Source organism: Populus nigra, chromosome 5 (genome assembly GCF_951802175.1).
Source record: "Populus nigra chromosome 5, ddPopNigr1.1, whole genome shotgun sequence".
Lineage (NCBI taxonomy): Eukaryota > Viridiplantae > Streptophyta > Magnoliopsida > Malpighiales > Salicaceae > Populus > Populus nigra.
This window is the reverse complement of record NC_084856.1, coordinates 2,135,863-2,155,487: the sequence shown is the minus strand read 5'-3', so window position 1 is coordinate 2,155,487 and position 19,625 is coordinate 2,135,863. Positions and strand designations below refer to the sequence as shown.

General features: G+C 36.8%; 5 protein-coding genes across 8 annotated transcripts; 3 read left to right on the top strand and 2 right to left on the bottom strand.

The window, feature by feature from the left end:
• Window positions 1-2,739: 2,739 nt before the first annotated feature.
• On the top strand, window positions 2,740-7,656 carry LOC133695203 (U-box domain-containing protein 5-like). Its single transcript, XM_062117081.1, has 6 exons — window positions 2,740-3,292; window positions 3,605-3,678; window positions 3,925-4,110; window positions 4,281-4,388; window positions 5,305-6,440; window positions 6,760-7,656. Exons 2-6 carry the CDS (start codon window positions 3,625-3,627, stop codon window positions 7,484-7,486), a joined length of 2,211 nt encoding a protein of 736 aa, XP_061973065.1. The 5' UTR covers window positions 2,740-3,292; window positions 3,605-3,624; the 3' UTR covers window positions 7,487-7,656.
• An 841-nt stretch (window positions 7,657-8,497) lies between these two features.
• On the top strand, window positions 8,498-11,415 carry LOC133694578 (pentatricopeptide repeat-containing protein At1g12620-like). Its single transcript, XM_062116138.1, has 3 exons — window positions 8,498-8,607; window positions 8,726-9,914; window positions 10,127-11,415. Exons 2-3 carry the CDS (start codon window positions 8,817-8,819, stop codon window positions 11,171-11,173), a joined length of 2,145 nt encoding a protein of 714 aa, XP_061972122.1. The 5' UTR covers window positions 8,498-8,607; window positions 8,726-8,816; the 3' UTR covers window positions 11,174-11,415.
• Window positions 11,416-11,616: 201 nt separating this feature from the next.
• Window positions 11,617-13,781, bottom strand: LOC133694581 (CBS domain-containing protein CBSX3, mitochondrial). Of its 2 annotated transcripts, XM_062116144.1 has the most exons (7): window positions 13,650-13,781; window positions 13,036-13,561; window positions 12,651-12,906; window positions 12,474-12,555; window positions 12,100-12,173; window positions 11,955-12,015; window positions 11,617-11,844 (listed from the first exon to the last, which is right to left on the bottom strand). In XM_062116144.1, exons 3-7 carry the CDS (start codon window positions 12,894-12,896, stop codon window positions 11,702-11,704), a joined length of 606 nt encoding a protein of 201 aa, XP_061972128.1. In that variant the 5' UTR covers window positions 12,897-12,906; window positions 13,036-13,561; window positions 13,650-13,781; the 3' UTR covers window positions 11,617-11,701. The 2 variants fall into 2 exon arrangements, with proteins under 2 accessions (XP_061972128.1, XP_061972129.1); XM_062116145.1 differs by lacking the exons at window positions 13,036-13,561; window positions 13,650-13,781 and having other exon boundaries at window positions 12,651-13,029.
• A 115-nt stretch (window positions 13,782-13,896) lies between these two features.
• Window positions 13,897-15,802, top strand: LOC133694579 (vegetative cell wall protein gp1-like). The gene has a single exon (XM_062116140.1). It carries the CDS (start codon window positions 13,897-13,899, stop codon window positions 15,493-15,495), a length of 1,599 nt encoding a protein of 532 aa, XP_061972124.1. The 3' UTR covers window positions 15,496-15,802.
• Window positions 15,803-15,846: 44 nt separating this feature from the next.
• On the bottom strand, window positions 15,847-18,296 carry LOC133694580 (tubby-like F-box protein 5). 3 transcript variants are annotated; one of them, XM_062116142.1, is made up of 4 exons: window positions 17,526-18,296; window positions 17,337-17,424; window positions 16,986-17,109; window positions 15,847-16,904 (listed from the first exon to the last, which is right to left on the bottom strand). In XM_062116142.1, the coding sequence occupies exons 1-4, from the start codon at window positions 17,883-17,885 to the stop codon at window positions 16,235-16,237; spliced, it is 1,242 nt and encodes a 413-aa protein (XP_061972126.1). In that variant the 5' UTR covers window positions 17,886-18,296; the 3' UTR covers window positions 15,847-16,234. The 3 variants fall into 3 exon arrangements, with proteins under 3 accessions (XP_061972126.1, XP_061972125.1, XP_061972127.1); XM_062116141.1 differs by having other exon boundaries at window positions 16,986-17,118; window positions 17,526-18,295; XM_062116143.1 differs by having other exon boundaries at window positions 17,337-17,669.
• Window positions 18,297-19,625: the final 1,329 nt, after the last annotated feature.

Here is a 19,625-nt window from a genome sequence, read left to right as displayed (position 1 = left end):
ACAATTCATTTAATTTTATCCAAAAAAAATTCTTTTAAAAAAGCTAAATCTAATAAAGAAAAAAAAATATTAAAAGACTCGGGATAGCTTAAGTCATTTTTAAAAGCAATGAAGAATCCTATACAAAGAAAAAAAATATGGGTCCAATATCCAATTAAATAAAATTTCAAATGATAAAACTGAAAAACATGAGTTTTAAAAAAGAAAAAAAACAACAAATAAAACTAGACAATTCTGCTAAATCTGAGTTAATCTTTCAAATTCATAACCCATTAAATCCTAGACTCGGGGTCAATTAAAGAGCTTAATTTAAGATGGAATTATGAAATCAAGAAAAAACTCAATTTTAAAAACTTGTCAAGGTTAAAAAGTAACAATAAAAAAATAAGGATAAAACATGATATGTAAATACCATGAATGAGGATGAAATTATATAAAAAAAATCGAGTTCAAAAAGCATTCAAAATAAAATAAAATACAATAAAAAGAATCAAGGTTAAATCCAAAATGAAAAAAATTTATAGAGAATGAAATACAAAAAAATCCAATTCATTAAATGAATTTAAATAAAAAAATAATAATTAATAAAGGGAAAAAAAAGCCAACTGCCATCAATCATACTGTAACTAAGCAACACGCGCTCTCCTGGAAAGGTAGACAATATCGTTGACAATTAAAAAACACCAAGATAGCTGGTTTTTAACCTTTGTGAGCTACAACATGTGTCGCCTGAAGATAACATGGTGACTCACTTACTGGCACGTTCCACGAACCTGCCATTAATTTTTTTTAATTTTTTTATTATTTGAATTACAATTTTCACCCCGGACCGCATGATTATTCAAAAAAAAAAAATCAATGTGAAATCCTGAATATGCCCCTAAAGCGAGGACTCGGTTTTTTTTTTTTAATTCCGAGGGTATTAGAGTAATTAAAATATTCATGGTTAAAGGAAATCTCGATATAGCCCCTGGAGCAAAGTTAGTTTCTTTTTACTTTTAAAGGTCACCAAATAATTATACCGTGCAAAGAATTATGAAAAAATTGAGATACCCATGAACAAATATAAAGTGACAAATGAGCCCAGTGAAAATACTAATTTACCCCTGAAAGATGATCTTGAGTGTTTTTTGTTTTTTAATCTACGGTGAATCAAGGCTTAGCTACAATGGTTTTCTCACACAAAATAGGTTCTGTTAATTAGATTTTAAGGTGAATAAAAACATTGAAAAAAATTATAAATAAAGCGTTTTAAAATATTTTTCTTATGTATGTTTAACAAGTGAGGTTTTGGGTAATTTTTATTCTGTACTTGGAATCTTTTGTTAAATAAAAACAATTTTCATTTTACAAAACATTATATTAATAAATATATATTATTTATTTTTATAACTTTTTATTAAGCAGGGGTCTTAAAACATTATCAATGTAACTCTTAGTTTAAACATAATATTGGGTGCCTGTACCGTTTGACAATGCAAATATCTTATTCTAATGTTTTTACCTCTATTTTTTTTTTTTTTTGCTTTTGGTTTGTTGATTTTGGATTGAACTTTAAGTATTTTTACTACATGTTTTTTACTTGAATATTCAACGAAATGACTGTAAAAAACAAATAGATGAATATCATTAATAAACGAGCGATCCACACGGTAATATAACATATAAATACACCATTAAATTTTACTTCCACCATACAAATTTAATTGAAAGAATATAACACATCACAAAATTCCACCAAATTAACAAGATTTAATTTTTTTTTATTTGGATATGAAATTTATTTTTTATATTTAAAACAAACAAGTCTTTTTATTTTAGAACAGATGGAATTTGAGTACACGAATCGTCACATAATAGAAAAAGGATGATTAAATGAGCTTAATTTACGCGGATTAAAATTGTTTATTTTGTTATTAAAGTGAATTTGATTCGTGTAATTAGATTAATTTGCCCCTCATGAACTAGCTAGATGTCCTAATTTATACTCACTAGAGAAACTGGTGGTTTTGGGGTGAGTTGGGGATCTAGCTCCTCGTCTAGGTGTCTTCAATCAATAAAATATTATTAAATCCGGCTATGGTATTGCTGGTTAATCTAGTTATATATGTTAAGTATGGTTTTAGAATCTATTTTGGAGTGCAGTAGGCTTTTTTTTCTGTTTTTTAAAGTATATTTATTTCTAAAAAATATCAAATTGAATTTTTTAATTTTTTATTAATGATTTTAATGTGTTATGTTAAAACTAAAAAACACATGAAAAAAATTATTTTGATGAATTTTTAAATAAAATATACTTTTAAAAATCATTATATACTATAGTATCAAATACACACCTGATAGAATTGAGTTTGAAATTAGATTGTAAGGGAGTAAACTTAATCCTAGTGGTTGTTTTTTAAAATATTTTTTTTAATAAAAATTATATTAATTAAGAAACTATTTTGATGTTTTTTAAAATTATTTTTTATATTAAAATATTTTAAAATATAAAAAATTATTCTAGGCAAAAAAAAAAAATTTCAAGTTTTATAGAAATGTTGTTTGGAATGAAATTCCAAACGAAACTTGATTTTAATTTTAATTTTTTTAAATAATTTTATTTTAAAATTCATTTTAAAAAAATCTATATTATTTTAAATTGATTTAGGTGAAGTAAAATCCATCCCACTCAACGACCTAGTCCTTCACTTGGTCATTAGCGTTTAATACTTTAATAGCTTCAACTCTCTCTCTCTCTGTCTCTCTCTGTTGTTTTTTCGTCCACCTTTCATGTGGTGGAAGTTGTTTCGTTGACTCCGTTTGAAATTTCAACTTGCTAGAAGATTTACTGCTCTTCTTCTTCTTTAGTTAAGTGGTGTCTTTTTCTGAAAGATGTGATTATTCTTTCATGACAGTTTAAGTTCTTCGACTGGCATAATTTTCTAACAATATAGAGAACCTGGATGATCAAACAGTCGTCATGATGGGCTTGAAACTCACCACATCAGTCTCTCTGTGTTTACGGGGTTGAGATGGTTCAGAACAAGAAGAAGAGACATCCTGTCTTTCTCTAGGAGGTCTTTAAGCGTCATCGATCATTAAAACCGAACAATAGTTCTATAAGAATAAAAATCCTTCAGTCTCTCCGTTTTCAACAGTTCAATTCAAGAAACTTTGGCGCCCAGATAGTATGCATGTATATAGTGCATGTCTTCGTCTGAAGCGCTGTGTATGTGTGCATGTAACCGGCTGATTGGATTGTTTATACAAGCGGGGTTCTCTGTCATTAATTTGAGCTAGAGGGTAGATGGTAAGATTTTTGGCTCTTTGTTGCTTGAGTTTGCATGTTAACACTTTGTTATCATTAGAAACTGATATTTTGAAGTTTCTTGCTTGATTTGCTATATGCTTTTTTCTTAACAAGGAAATCTGTTTAGTTTCAGGTTCTATGAAATGCAAAACCAGCCTTGGTTTCCTATATGGTTGATTACTTTAACTGCATAAGCAAGATTTGAATTGAGTTGGGCTCTCTTTGTTGAGAATTTATAGTTTCCCAACTCCCAAGTTTAATGAATTTAATTAAAAAAAGACGGGCTTCAATTGTTTGTTTGCAAAATTGCAGATTGGAGACACTTCTGTGGGATGGGGAAGGATCGTGCTAAAGATGTGGAACTCCCTAGCTGCTTTTCTGTCAAGGTAAATTGTAAGACACACACACACACACCAGTGACTTCGCACAGGTGACCATGGATCTTTGGCTGCAAGTTCTTGTACCAGTATATTTAATTTGTAATTTTAGATGAGATGTTTAACCCAAAAGCTTGCCTCAGTAACTCTGGATAACAACTGCAAGCTTTAATTTGGTTGATTTCTTCCACTCTATTCCTATTGTGTTTTGTTCTTTGTTTGTTGTAACCGTGCGACGATATTAAATATACGCAGGTGCATCGCTCAATGTGCTTAGAACTTAAGAGCTTTGTGGACAGAATCTCACAGATATATCCAGCAATCGAGTCTGCTCGGCCTCGATGTACTTCAGGAGTGCAGGCGTTATGCTCTCTGGTTGTCAATATAGATAAAGCAAAGCTACTTATCCAGCACTGTGCCAATTACAGTAAACTCTACCTGGTACTTGCTTTCATTTGTATAATGGAAAATCTTCGTTTGTTTTTTCCAGTGACCATTATACAACTACGTTGCGGCGCCTGTTTAACCTTAATTGTCTTCATATTGTTTTTCTTTTCCTTTCCCCCGATGGTGACAGGTGTTGTACTAATAATCCAACGCAATTCTTTCAGGCAATTACGGCAGAGAGGATACTCTTGAAATGCAAAAGGATACAAGATGCTTTGGATTTATGTTTAGGCCAAATTCAAAATGTGGTTCCATCTTTGCTGGCTGCCAAGGTTTGCAATTCCTTATTCTTCTAAACCGTTTGTTAAGTTTTCGGCAAGACTGCGATATGTGAATTGTTATTTGACGCTACTGGTTCAAGTTCTTGATGATGGCATGTATGAGAGCTTGAACCTTTTCTGCTAGACTTTTTCATGTTTATGACAGTCCCTTCTTCTTCCTCCAGCTATGGATTATCCTTCATTGTTCTATTTCCATAGTTATAATAGGGAATAATCATTGTTCTATGAATTATTCTTCTTGTTTTTGTGCCTTAACGGAAAGCTGTCAAATTGTCCTGCATTTCTATGTAAAAGTAGAACAAATTTCTTCTAGTACAAAGTCAAAATTGGATGTTTAAAGAACTTGCTGTTAAGCTCGGTTGAGATACAGCAGCCTTCCACTGTTTAATGATGCATGCAAATAATTTATTTGAAGTGATTGGGGACCAATAACCAATCAATCATCCATCCAAGATGTTTTCAGAGTTTTACTCGGTGACTTGATAAATGTTCCTAATATTACTTTCCAGGCCAAGCAAATCGATGAAAGCTTCATCAAACAATTACTAGACTCATGTGAATTAAATATTTCAATCCACATAGAATCCTCTATGATCTCATCTGCAAGATTTAAGCAACCTGTCTCTTTCTGTGGGCATGGATATTTGAATGTGAGGAAAAGATTTTATTCGATCGATACCACAATGTAAGTGGGCATGATTTAGATGGGATATGAAGTGGAAATGTGCACCCCACAGCTTGTTTATATTATCTGATTGTCTCTGCCTACTATGCTGAGTGTTTTCCATCATCATTTTTAGTTCCCTGCTGGCTGGCCATTCTTCTGGTTTGTGGTTGGAAATTTTGTGTTACTCGTTTTTTGCTTTTTATCTCTTCTTTTAATTTGAGAATAAAATGTTGTCTACAGATATCTGGAATTATTGAAGACCTCAGGAGTGCAAAGTTTCACCTAGAATCTTCTGAGGAAGAGGCTGGGAAGGTTGTGCTAGCGCTGATTAGGCGGGGCATACCTGCATCAGACTGTATTGAAAATTCAGAACTTGAGGCTCTTCGACTTGCAGCTTCGAGTCTGAAAATTACATCCCAGTTGGCTCTTCTGGCAGAGAAAAGGTCCATTAAGAGACTGCTTGATAAAGTTCATCAAAATGGCCTGACAAAGGACAGGATTTTGAAGTATCTACTGAGTTTTTTGAGGAAGTACGGAGAATTAATTCAGCAAGATCAAACCAAGAACAACCTTCCTATGCACAAAGAGAAAAAATGCCAGTCTACTTATCCAGAAGCTTTTGTAGATTGGTACGAGACACGAACACAAGCTGATGGCACACCAAAACCTCCCATTGAATTTGAATGCCCCATCTCTATGAGACTCATGTATGATCCTGTAATTATTGCATCTGGGAAAACATACGAACGAGTTTGGATTGAGAAATGGTTTGGTGAGGGTAATGAGACGTGCCCAATGACTAATATTAGGCTGGAGAATCTGTCCCTGACTCCAAACGTTGCAATGAAGGGCCTCATTTCAAAATGGTGTTCCCAGCATGAAATCATTGTTTCTGATCCACGTCAGCGGTCAAAGTTTTCTCCAGTTTCCTCACTGAAATGCACACCCCCCGAATCTGTTGCTAGCTTTGGCAGCTCCATGAATGACTTGCGCCTTCAAGTTAGCAACGTCTCACTTCAATCTTCGGATACAAACTGTGGTTCGCATTTAATTGATGATGATGTTAATATTCGTTCAAGTGCTAGGCTCCCTCGAATGATAGAAGAAATTTGCACACGCCACTCATCTACAAATGGTTGTAGTATTGGCTTGGCCTCTCTTACCAAGCTAGCTTCACTTCCCTGGAAATCCCAATGCAAGACAGTGCAAGATGTCAAAGAGGAACTGAATAAAAATAAGCAAGCATGTGATTGCATGTTTTCTGACACTTCTATGAAATCGCTGATAAAATTCTTGAAGGTTGCACATGACTTGTGTGACGTAAGAGCCCAGAAAGATTCAGTAGATGTGATTTTGGCAATTTTGAGTGAAGACAGGTAAATATTTCTCCTTGGGTTGACATGCCTGGTAATTTTTCTGAATTTCCTTATTCTTCTTTACACGCAAATGTGACGATCTTCTTAACTCTCTTTTAAATCATCCAACATTGGAATAATTTTTGAAAGGGTCGACTGAACCTTGTGACTCAGCATTTTAAAGCATTTATTTCCACCACCAAGTCTTCTGCTGCTGCTCTTGGATTGTTGTTAAGGAATCACGAACTTTTTATTCATCTTGATAGTGTGTTGTTCGCAATAACACTCACTATTTGTCAAGGTTTTACTTGTTTTTCAACTTTTCGGCCTTTTTCTGCAGAGTTGAAATGCCTGCTTTTCATGGAGATTCAATATATGTGTTAGCATCGCTTCTTGATTCTAAAATCAGTGGAAAAGCTCTTGCAATCCTGGAATTGCTGTCTCACCATCAGTTTTACAAGTCTGCAGTTATAGCATCTGGAGTTCTACCTTCAATCCTGAAAATCCTTGATTCTCAGAGTACGGAATCCCTTGAGCTTGCTATGAAGATACTTTGTAATGTGTCCTACGACGGTGACATAGCATATCACATTGTATATTTGGATTTCATCCCAAGCTTGGTTCCTTTTCTATGGGACTGCAACCTTTCAGGGTATTGCCTTACTGTTCTGAAGAACTTATGCCGGATCGAGGAGGGTAGGATGGCAATCGTTGAAACCGATTCATGTATCACTTCAATGGCCCAACTTCTTGAAACTGGTAGTGAGCTGGAACAAGAAACCACAATGGAAGTTCTCTACCTATGTTATGAGGAGCTTGATTGTTGTCAACTGGTCAAGGGAGGAAGCATCATCCAATCATTGTTGATCAGTATATCTGTCAATGGGACATCAAGAGGAAAAGCCATTGCCATGGAATTGCTCCAGCTCTTAGGGCATACTACAGAAGGTGTTAGTTTTGACTCGACCATGGACATCTCAAGTGGCTCCAGCAATCACAATAAAGGAGAAAAATCATCTTCCATATTTGGGTATCTGGGAAGGAAAATCTCAGGATTCTTGCGTTAGAATCAGTTGTTATTTTTTAAAAAACTTTTTATATTCTTGTGACATATCAATCCTTGTTCCTTTTGTAAGGTTTTCAACTCCTTTTTCTTTTGCTAGGGATTGACGTTTCAATCCTAAAGACAGCCTTACACATTAATATCAGAAATTGTTAGATGGTCACAATTAGTGAAGTTCTCTTCTACTGCAATGGTCATGGTATAAGATTTAATTTTAATTAATATATAATTGATCAGAATATATTCTTTAGCATCAAGTAAAAAAAAATCAAGCTTATTCTAAACTATAATTATGAGATTCGATAACCACTCAGAGCAAGGCTAAACTCATGAATCGAGAGATAACCACTCGGAGCAAGGCTCGACTCATGAATTCGGGAGTCGGATCTTGATTTTTTTAAAAAAAATTATAATAATATTATTTTAATAAAAAAAATCAAAACCAAGTTTTGACCTAATCAATCAACCTTGATTTTTTACGAATTAATTAAAATTTTTATTTTTTTTATTTTTTCAACCTAAATTGATTTAAGCTAGGGTTAACCAGGTTTTAAATGGACACATTGATAATGTTTGGATTCTATAACTATGATCTTTAACATGATAAAATGTATAAAAAATAATATGAAAAGGGAAGAATGTCACCTTACATGTAAAAAAAAATAAAATAAAGTTTGCAACAAATTAGATAAATTTAATGTCATGGGAAACATGTTTGAATACTTTGTCTGAGAATTTCTTGTGACCAAATGTGAGTTCTTGCATTATTCTTTGAGTTCTTGTTTATGTTTTCACATGACAACTAAAATACTAAAGAATTAATTATTCCTTAATCTTCCTCTAATACATTTTCTTCCGATTCCTTGAAGCGAGCCCAGAGATCATTAGCCTTCCAGGTTATGGGCCAGTTCACTGTTCTAACTTGAACTATCATTCTTGGACCTGTCCAGTTTCTAGTGGGCTTTACTTCAGGTTTTTGGCCTCTCGTTATCAAAATTAAACCATTAAAAAAAATTGAAAGGGTTTTGCCTTCTCTAACCTCACTACCACAAACGAGTACACAGCAGCCCTCTGGTCCTGGTTGCCCAGCGGGAATCCAACTGTCCTCATTTCTTTTCCATTTAGGTAATGAACTCATCTCTTTCTCTGCTTCAATTGTTTCTTTCAGAGTTCTGAAAGATTGTGTCTCACTGTGTTTGACTGTCATTTCCATGTGGGTTTTGCCTGTTTCGGACATTTGAAGTCTCTCTAGCCAGCTTGACATCTCTACTTTGTTTTCGTGGCAATTTTGCATCTGGGTTTTTGAGTTCTCTATTCATATACATATCTGAAGCATGAATTTGAAGCGCTTAGTTAATAGGCAAGTGGTTAACAACTTATCGAGATTCAATGGAAGAGTGCGGACTCGAAGAGATTTCTCTACCATTACAGCCTCAATCCATTCCTCAAACAGCAGCTGTGATGGAGTGGTTCCTTATAATTGTAGTAACTCGACACCCATTTTGTCCTTTAATAGATACATGCACACTATTGGAGAAACAAAGTTGATTGGGTCGAGTTTTAATCCGAAACACAATGCTAATGATTCCGAGGAGGATGAAACCATGAATGAGTTCTTGTCGCGATTTGTGTGGATAATGCGTGGGAAGCTAACTGAAGTGTATAAGGATTGTGATAAAGAGACGATTAATGGTATGCTTTTGGTTATTGTTGGAGAAGTTGTTTCGGAAATGGAAAAGGGTGGTCTTGAACAAATGCTTGATGTTTCGGTTGCTACGTTGTCACAGGGTTTCAGTAGGGATTTGTGGAAGACAGTGTGGGAAGTGAGCAATGCAGTGTTGGCAGATATGGAAAGGGAAAGGAAGAAGGAGAAAATGAAGGGTTTTTTGCAGTGTGAGGAGGTGCAGGAATTGTGTAGGTTTGCTGCTGAGATTGGAATCAGAGGGGACATGATGAGGGACTTTAGGTTCAAATGGGCGCGTGAGAAGATGGAAGAGAGTGACTTTTATGAGGGTTTGAAGCGTCTCAGAGAAGAAGTGAGAGCCCAGGAGAAAGCAGAAGAAGAGGGAAAGAATGCTGTGGCCATGGGTGAAGAGGCTGAGATCATGGATGGGGAGAAACCTAAGGTCGTTACTCTTCCTAGGAGACATGGGAAGATAAATTACAAGATTTATGGACTTGATCTTTCCAATCCTAAGTGGGCTAAAGTTGCTGATAGAATCCATGAGTCAGAAAAGCTTGATTGGCCCGAGGAACCGAAGCCAATATCTGGGAAATGCAAAATTGTTACTGAGAAAATCCTTGCATTGAAAGAGGAGGATGACCCTTCTCCACTGTTAGCTCAATGGGCAGAGCTTCAAAAGCCTAGCAGGATTGATTGGTTCACTTTGTTGGATAAGTTGAAAGAACAGAATACTCGTTTATACCCTAAGGTACAATGCTCATTCATTTTCTTTCTCTTACATTTGTTAGTTATATAACTAGTTCATTTACTTTATTGTGTGTGATTACAGCGATTAGTTATTGATTTATCTTTTCTATGTTTAACACGGTCGAGATTTGAAATGTGTAGAATAAATGGCATAGCATAATTTACTCAACTCATTATCTTGAGGTGGTTGCTATTGATTGAATTTTATTGCAGGTAGAGGAAGTTTTGTTGAGCGAAAAATCCTTCCAAGCTAACATTCGCGACTACAGCAAGATTATTGATGCCCATGCTAAACAGAACCGCATAGAAGATGCTGAAAGAATTGTTGAGAAGATGAATGAAAATGGTATTCAACCAGATGCTTTGACCACTAATATTTTGGTACACATGTACAGCAAGGCAGGAAATCTTGACCGTGCTAGAGAAGCATTAGAAAGCTTGAGGAGACTTGGTTTCCGGCCAGACAGAGAGATCTACAATTCGATGATCATGGCATATGTAAATGCTGGTCAACCTAAGTTGGCTGAATTATTGATGAGAGAGATGGAGGCAAGAGACATCAAGCCTACAATGGAGATCTACATGACTTTGCTTCGGTCATTTTCACAACATGGAGATGTTGGTGGAGCTGGACGAATTGCAACCACAATGCAGTTTGCAGGATTCCAGCCGAATTTGGAGTCTTGTACATTGCTTGTTGAGACATTTGGGCAAGTTGGTGATCCTGATCAGGCAAGGAACAACTTTGACTATTTGATGAGGCTTGGACACAAGCCTGATGACAGGTGCACTGCAGGCATGATTGCAGCTTATGAGAAAAAGAATATGTTGGATAAGGCTCTCAAACTTTTGTTAGAGCTCGAGAAGGATGGTTTTGAGCCTGGACTTGCTACTGACACTGTCCTTGTCGATTGGTTGGGGAAATTGCAGCTGGTTGATGAGGTTGAGCAGCTATTGGGCAGGATTGCTGAGCAGGGCGAGGCTCCTCCTCTCAAGATTCAAGTTAGCCTTTGTGATATGTATGCAAGGGCTGGGGTCGAGAGGAAGGCTCTTCAGGCTTTGGGGGTTGTGGAAGCCAAGAAGGAGCAATTGGGGTTGCATGATTTTGAAAGGGTTGTAGGCGGGCTTATCGCTGGTGGGTTTGTGCAGGAGGCTCAAAGGGTACATGGGTTGATGGAGGCCCAGGGCCTTGCTTCAGAACATCTAAAGGTTGCGCTAACGGCATCTCAAGCTTTTTCCCGCAAGAGACCATCGAAATAGTTTGCCGTCACGATTCTCGAGGTTATGGCACACTAGTGATAATTGAGATGCTGTTTTGGTAGTTCATATAGGAAAATCAAACGCTACTTGACAAGCAGGATGTAGCATCGTTTCAGTCATACTCTCATGTTTGGCTTTTATTCGTGTGCCCATGTTGGTGTAATTCAGGAAACTGTTTTAATCATGATGGAGGCCCTTTTTAATAATTAATTGAAAGGAGAAGGTTGCTTCGTTCTGTATTAGTTAAATGTGTTGTTTTACATGAGCTATGACAATTCTCTGTCCGATGACTGGATTACCTTTTGCTCTTCTGCGCATCGTTAAGCACATATTTGTAGATTATGTTTTTCTTTGATTAATGTTGTGAATTGAGATTGTGCTTTCTGGGGTTGGCACCCCAATCACACACTTCCATATGGATTTGGACGATCTCTTTTGTGGAATTTAAAGAAAAATCCTAATCCAAACAGATTCTGAAGACATTATCCTTACAAGCAGGAAGCTTTCATACATTGATATTGTTAGATTCTAATAGTATTCTCCTTTAATGAACTCATTCAGCCGCTTCAATTCTCCACCTTGCTGCTCTACCACAGCTCGAACCACATCTACAATGGAAACCATCCCAACTATCTTTCCATCTATGACCGGAGCATGCCGAATATGATGGTCTGAAATCGAGAAATAAATTTCTCTTTATCGCGGCATCATCAAATTCAGTAACGACTCGACTCTATATCCCATGTAATTGGAAAACATGAATTCTTAGCATCATAAATACCTGTCATCAGCTGCATTGCTTGTAGAATGCTGGTGTCAGATGTCACTGTTACTAATTTGTTCTGTCAAGCGTTGAAATTGAAACATATTTAGAAAGGAGAATGGTTACTCTATAACCCCAACACAAAAATAGCGCAAGAAATAACCTCATCAGTCATAATTTCCCCGACTCTTGTGTATTTAGATGATCTCCCTTGTGCTATTATCTTCCTCATATAGTCTGCTCAGGCATCCGTTCCACCTCCATTAACAACGATTAGAATAATCTACTTCGTCATATTGCGTAGTTTAATAAAAATTATTCTCAAGTTTCTATGTTATTTTGAAAATCTCGGCATTCCAACTCTTAGCTACAGCATCAAAGTCAATTCAAAGTTTTTTTTCTGGTGAATTAGAGCTAATTACTCCATTAATGCATTTCTATTTCAATTCTGTTGCATTCATGCCTAAAATTGCACCAAGGATAGAGGATGAATGCCTAACTAACAATGTAAAGTAGGGTTATTTAGAAATCAGATACCTCTCTCTGTGATAATTCCTGCAATAAGTTCTTGTTCTCCTGGCTTTAGGACTACCAATGACCCAATATTATTCTTTGCCATCTGCAAATTTCTAGATCTTAGTAGTGATGTTTGTGGACTATATAAAGAAACTTGACTCTTCAGGAAACAGTTTCAGCTTTATTTCATTAACCTACATTCTCCACAGCATCATAGACAGAATCGGTGGTGCGGCACCACAGCCAGGAGCCAATTTTGTCTTCTCCCTTTGTCATCAGTACATCTGCCACTGTTAGATTCTCTAGTCCTTTCTCTCGCACTGGAAGAGAGGATGTAACGCGTCCAAAACGTGAAAATATGTTTCTTCTATCACGGGGATGCTTTAGAATTGCAACTCTGAGGGTTTCCTGGCAAGATCTTATTCCTCGGACAAGTCCTTCCATTTCAACAGATCTTGTTGGAAAATGAAAGTTAAAAATGAATATCGTCTATTGCAAGAACGTGGCTGAAAAGATTTGTGATTGCCTAATGAAGGTTCGGGATAAAGTTTGTGTAAACTAAATCAAGTGACAATTAACATACCTAAGAGAATTGGAGAGCTTGAAACAATTATACGATCTTCTGACGGTGAAGTCATGGGATGGATTCAACCCATAAATAGTATCTTTCAAGGAGAAGACACAAGAAAGTATATCTTGCGAAGAGTTCTTTTCTTGAATGGTAGGACGATGGAATTAAGAAAGAAAATTTTTCAGGATTTTTTCCTTGTTTTGTAGGTTGCTTCTCTGGCGGGCATGGTACAATGGTGGAGCATTGAAAGCTAGCAAACCAAGAGATTGCATGCATTGCTTAAACCTTTTTACCATGCTGACATGCATGATTGACTAAGCAAATAGACATCGCTGCAGTATTGATATCTTATCAAAGAGTTAAGGAATTTCTTTTTTTAAAAAAAAAAACTAAATTAGAATTAGAATTGATCACCGGTGATCTATGGTCGAGATAACACATGCATCATGTGGATGGAGAGTTGTGCTCTATAAACTGAGATTCGGCGAAGTATATACTTGGATGGCTTTAGAAGAAAAGTAACAATTACCCTGGTTTCCTATCACAGGAGACGACATAGTTAGAAGCTTAAAGTTGAACAAGATAGGAATGCATAATCTAAAGACGAACAAATTGAGATGCTAGACCTGAGAGAGAAGGAAAATCTGTCTAAGGAATCCCGAATTTCTCCCACATAAAGGCTAGCCTTTAGAGAGGAAAAGAGGCAAAAGGAGAGAGTGAATTTGAAGACGGCAACAGAAAGGTCTCGAAAACTTTCCAAGGTATCAAATAGAAACTTATTAATACCACATTTCTCAACAAGAATTCAGCATCAACGCAGCCAACCTACATCTACAACCTTTGTTGTACTTTACATTTTCTTAAATCAAATCTATGGCAGACCAGAGGCCATTCCGCTTTCGGCTCCCTTGGTTGTCAGCACCCGTCGCTCCTGCTCCACGTCCTACAACTGAACCCCAACCTCCTCGTCCTACAGTTCAAATTCAAGCCCCAGCCCGGCCAACCACCACAATCCCCATTCAGCGGCCACCTTTTCGACCAGCAGGGATAGCCCCAGCACCAACTCCTACCACTCAGATTACGGCACAAGTACGAACTGAACCTCAGCCACCACCTCGCGCGGCTGCTGAATCCCAAGCCACTTCTCAACTATCATCACCATCTCGTGCAACAATCCCAACACGGGCTGGTTCAGAGCCACCATCACCATCTCGTGCAACTCCACAATCAAGAGCTGCATCGGTGCCCCCATCACCCTCTCGTGCAACAACCCAAACCCAAACTGCCTCCCAAACCCAGTCACCATCTCGTGCAACTCCTCAATCAAGAGCTGCATCTGTGCCACCTTCTCCTTCTCGCACCACTTCCCAGCCCCGGACAGCAGCACTGGCAGTCCAACAACCTGAATCTCCATCTCGTTTGGCCTCTCGAGTTCCAGGTAAAACATCCTCACAGCCCTCTTCTCCTTCTAAGATAGCTACCCAAGTGCAGCCAACAGTTTCTCGGTCCCCATCAAAGAAATTGCAGCTAGCAACACAAGAGACCTCTCAGCCTCCACCCACATCTACTCAATCCGCCACTCAACAACAAGAAACAAATCCAGCAATATCTTTTCCCTTGTCACAAGTGCCTCAAGCAAAGACAGAAATCAGAGCAGAGAATGTCTCTCGACGACAACAACAAGCAGAGCCTGTACAAGCATCAGGTGCTGTGAGAGCAGCAACAGCAACACCAACTTCTGTGGCAGCACTTGAGATACCTGCAGCATCACAAAAATCAGATTCTAACACCATTGGTCCTGATCATCCTATTACTCTTTCAGAACAGCTGAAAAACGTAAAGGAAGACATTTTTGAAAGGAAAAAGACTACTGTTAGCTCAAATGGGGAAACTGCGAAATCTGCAAGAGCCCGGTATGTATTGGGCGAATCTCATCAAAAACCATCCATGGCCAATGGAGAAAAAGTTCCCCTGCACAAAGAAATCAGGGAAGACATTTCCAAGTTTGTTCACAAGCTGGGAATGGAGCACATAAAGCATCCCATAGGTGAAACGCCTGTCAGCATTGTAACTCTAGCAGGTGAAAACAGAGGAGCTTCAATGTACGAGGGCTCTGAACCAACAAGAAAGGATGGATCAGTCCACATCCATCATGGTTATAAGATCAATCCAGATGAGAGCAGCGAAAATCCTACTGATGGAGAAGGAAGCTCGAAGGGTGGAAAGTTCAAAGATCTGCTGACAAAAGAAGATCCAGCAATGAAGGCATATATCAACAGTAATACACAAAGTGTCAATAACTCGATTTTGTTTGAAAGTTCACTAAACGAAAGAAGTCCTGGTGTACAGCTGCATCTCTCTCATAACGATGAAGAACCCAGTGAGTACAGTGCTAAACCAGGTCCTCTCGAGACACACAAGGCTGAATTCAAAGTCACCCCTGCTGAGATGCTTACTCATAACCGACAGTAAAATGACGATGCCTATGAGGGCTCTTATTGGAATCAAGTGATTCAGACCCTGATAATCCAGAAAAGCCTTGAAGACATGGTTGTCGCTACAATCGTGCGCAGGAGAGCAAAGATAAGGATATAGGGGTTCTCTAACCAGGTAAATGATGGCCTGGTACTATAATCTACCACCAAAAACATACAGTTTGTGCACATGACAATAAAAATATTTTACAGAAGTAATAATAAGGATGCAATATCATCTATAAAGTCACGTTTATGTATAATTCTTTTGCATCATATGATAATGAAATGTTTTGTTCACTGTACTTCGCAACTTAACATCAAAATTCAGTGTACAAAGTTTCTAATATAGAGAGAACAAGAATTTATAGGTTTTATGGAATTAAAATTCCTTAAGAAGTTACATACTTGGGGTAGCTGTTGCAGAACTACCTTTCTGCAAATAAACAAATGTTGCTACATAGACCATTCAGACCACTGCTGTTTACATAAAATTAATGCTGATGACAAAGTGCAAATCCAAAGGAGCTTCCTTCAGAGAGTATAAATACAACAAAGTTAGTTCGAGTCTCCTCAGGAGCTACTGGAGGCTTACATGGTCGTTAACTTCAGGGTCCATGGAATTAATCGAGTTGCGTGTAAGCTAGTCTAGACACTCATATTAATCAAAAATAAATACAACAAAGTTTTCGGGGAAGAACACTGCGAATATGGCCCAAGATGGAAAAAGAAAATGATCATTCACAAGCTGGTTTAGTGTCAAAGCTACTCAAGCAGATTGCAAAAGCTTGGAAGGCAGAGAGGGGGTATCGATAATCCATGGTGAAGATATCTTTCCCGATCTTTCCAAACTGAAGAATAACTTTTTCTTGTTCTTCTACAGGAACATTTTGACAAGGCTCCACAGCTGCCACCAACTGGAAGTTCTTCACAGAGGCCACTGTAACACGCCCTTTAAAATTTAGACACCAACACTGAAGCTGCTCGTGCCATCTAGGAGCTTTATTTTTCAAAACCAGGGGATCCATTTTGCTGCAAATTGAGTCAGATGACTCAGCACGGCTAGTGGAGATGAAATCAATAAGTGGTTGCTTTACTTTTGAGGCAGACAATGAAGGAGATTGCTCATCACCAGGATTATTGAATTCCAATGGAGTAGGGGCTACTCCCCCTTCTTGAATTGCAGAAATAGGGATTGAGTGGACGATGCAATGCATTCTCCTTGGACCCCGGGTCCGTAGGACATTAAGCTCATAAGATACAGTGGCCACATTAAAGTTTCTAGCAGGTACCCCTGGACACACTTGGATGGAACGGACTTTCTGCTGAAGCTTGCAATTGGACTTCAGTCCAGGACATGGAGGCTGACTGTCATAAATGGTGAATTTGGTTCCCAGGAAATTAGACCTGTTCAGGATTTCCCAATCAATTCCACAAAACAAGAATGTGGCAGTAGAAAGATTAGAAATCCAAAATGATAAACCATACCTCAGCTTTCCAGCATAGGTATTGCTGGTTTGACAGAAATCACTTCCAACAAATGATATCCGAAAATCTGTGCTTGTAGCCTTTCTAATCTTCTTTGCTGCTAATAATAATTTACTCATATCACCTGACAAAGCTGTAATTTATTAAGTAACATTAATTTAGCAGTAGAGAACACACACACACTAAACTAAAATTAAAAACACAACACCACCACTGGAAAATTTTTAATTTTTCTCATGGCAGACTGCTTAGGAAGTCAAAAAATGGATCCAATTCAATAACCAATCTTTTCATTTCAAAATTCATAAACAAAATCCATCAAAACTAACACAATAAATCATAGAATATTACCAGGACTGAGACCAAGATACAAATGATAAGTAGAAGTAGCCCTTTCCCTCTTAATAAAGCATTGAATTGGAGCATCTCTCGGCCCCGGCTAGTCAAAAAAACAAAAAAGAACCCCCAAAATAATATCAGCACCTAACCATTCACAGAAATACAAAACAAGAGGAGAGAAAAATCCCCCTTTTCAGTCACCTGCTTTAGCGAGATAGGGAAAGTAATGCAGCCACACTGTTCTGGGGTCTTAACAACGGCTTTAGTAATCTCTCTCCAAGACGTACAAACTGAAGCGCAAGCAACAACATCTCTTCTTCCAGGCCATGAAGTTTCACTACCCTCAACTCTCTTAATCACATCTTGTAGCAACTCTGGTGGCAAATTAGCCCATGGACTCTGTTCTTCAATCAACTCGCTTAATAGCTCAGACCCACCTCCTAATTCAGGTGCAATATAAGCTCTCCCTCTTCGATTTGTTCTGTTCCTCTGTAACTTTGCCATCGAAAATGTAGTAGTGATATCATCTCTAATCCCCTTTAACTTGCTCTTAAATGACATCTCGATCACAATCAAGATCAGATTAGGGAGTTCGATTTGGAATTAAAAGAAAGTAAGCAGCCAGATTCATGCATGTGATTACAAACAGTGAGACAAAATCATCGGAACTGACGAAATTCTGAGGAATTGGGGATCGAGACGAGGAATAATCTAAGGGGAGTATACCGATGTCTTGGACAGAACAAAAGCCGTGCCTTCTTTATTTTTATCTTAAAACGTGGAGAAGTGACACCACGGCGGTTGTGAAATTAGCCACCACGAACAGCAGCGGAGGAGGATCTTTTTTTTTTCTTCAGAACGGACATGAAGTGGCACAACCACACCTCGCTCTGCTTTTATTTTTCTAGGATCGCTCATTTCTTTCAATTTTCCTGTAACCGTTTTTTTTTTTTTTTTTTTTTTTGTCCGTTAATTTTATCCTGGAGTGTTTGGGTGTAGCAACTTGGACGGGATACTAAATTCGTCCTGACGTGCTAAGTTGGCTTCATAAAAGAGCAGGTTATACCGTAGTTTTCACACCCGATTTGAGATCTGATATGAGTCGGGACTCGGTCATTATTTTTAAAATATTATTTTGAATAAAAAATTTATTTTTTAAAATTTATTTTTTTATATTAGTTTTTCAGAACAATTTTAAAAATTAACTTTAAATAAAAAAATCAAAATGTTTTAATCTAATGAAGTTTGCTGAGTCAGTCCATTAAATTAAATTGCTGATATATGATATATGATCCAGTCTATGTTTGTAATAATTAATTGTTATACATGGTAATCTTACACTAAATGTTTCTAAAATCACATGATTATTTATTTATTGTTTTATAATATTTACACCAAATTATCAAATCAAGCCTTAATTATAATTCCCTTTAATATATGAAAATTAAATTTCTTTCTTACTCTGGAATTTATTCATTTTTGGTATATCCGGTTAGAATAAAATTAGGTTGAAATGAAGGAAATTTTCATAATCCATTAATTTGTTTGTAAATGATAGTTTTCAACCCCATTCAGAACAAAATTAATGCTCCCGATTTATAAAAAAATAACTTTTAAGGCATGAAAATTGTTAGGGCTTGTTTGAAATTATAATAGTGATGGTGGTTCAAAATATTTATTTTTGAAAATATATAAAAATAAAATTTTTTATCTTTAAAAAATTATTTTTGATATCAATACATCTAAACAATTTAAAAATATAAAAAGTTATTTTAATAAAAAAATTAAAATTTTTAAAAACACGTTATGATCATTTATATATATCTCTATTTTATTTTTTTTTGTATATGACATGAAATACAATAAAACACGTTATGATCAAAATCAAAATACAATGAAATTAAACCATACTATATGACTAAATTATGTTTTTCTTACTTAATTTAACTAAATTATTTTATAATCCCTACTTTGGAGACTATGATTCCTTGATCCTTGATAAATTAATAACTTTCCTTTGCCGAAACGCGTTATGATCACCACCAGGGTATTTTGGGCATATTACAGACCGCCCCGCGATTCCTATGGAAGATTTGTCGGTTAATGATGTTAAATAAGAATATTACTGTTCTCTTCGAGAAATTCGTCGTTCTTCGTGTTTAAGATCTAGCCGTTGAAATGTGTGACGTGCGTTTTCAAGCATGGCTAGATACTTGGGACAGCAACTTTTTTTTTTTTTTTGGAATCCTACCGTCATCATCACAGTCACCGTTTTCACTCATGGAATAAATCTAAATTAAT

Bases quoted from the DNA above. Each gene is read 5' to 3' on its own strand.
- LOC133694580 (XM_062116141.1), bottom strand. From the start codon at position 17,885: ATGTCATTTAAGAGCAAGTTAAAGGGGATTAGAGATGATATCACTACT. The intron at 17,119-17,336 runs GTAATATTCTAT...AATAAATTACAG, and splicing joins GTATCTTGGTCTCAGTCCTG to CTTTGTCAGGTGATATGAGT. The intron at 16,905-16,985 runs GTATGGTTTATC...AATCCTGAACAG, and splicing joins ACCTATGCTGGAAAGCTGAG to GTCTAATTTCCTGGGAACCA.
- LOC133695203 (XM_062117081.1), top strand. From the start codon at position 3,625: ATGGGGAAGGATCGTGCTAAAGATGTGGAACTCCCTAGCTGCTTTTCT. The intron at 4,111-4,280 runs GTACTTGCTTTC...CAATTCTTTCAG, and splicing joins ATTACAGTAAACTCTACCTG to GCAATTACGGCAGAGAGGAT. The intron at 6,441-6,759 runs GTAAATATTTCT...CTTTTTCTGCAG, and splicing joins GCAATTTTGAGTGAAGACAG to AGTTGAAATGCCTGCTTTTC.
- LOC133694581 (XM_062116144.1), bottom strand. From the start codon at position 12,896: ATGGAAGGACTTGTCCGAGGAATAAGATCTTGCCAGGAAACCCTCAGA. The intron at 12,556-12,650 runs GTAGGTTAATGA...AGAAATTTGCAG, and splicing joins TCTATGATGCTGTGGAGAAT to ATGGCAAAGAATAATATTGG. The intron at 11,845-11,954 runs GTATTTATGATG...TCTCGATTTCAG, and splicing joins AGCAATGCAGCTGATGACAG to ACCATCATATTCGGCATGCT.
- LOC133694579 (XM_062116140.1), top strand. From the start codon at position 13,897: ATGGCAGACCAGAGGCCATTCCGCTTTCGGCTCCCTTGGTTGTCAGCA.
- LOC133694578 (XM_062116138.1), top strand. From the start codon at position 8,817: ATGAATTTGAAGCGCTTAGTTAATAGGCAAGTGGTTAACAACTTATCG. The intron at 9,915-10,126 runs GTACAATGCTCA...ATTTTATTGCAG, and splicing joins ATACTCGTTTATACCCTAAG to GTAGAGGAAGTTTTGTTGAG.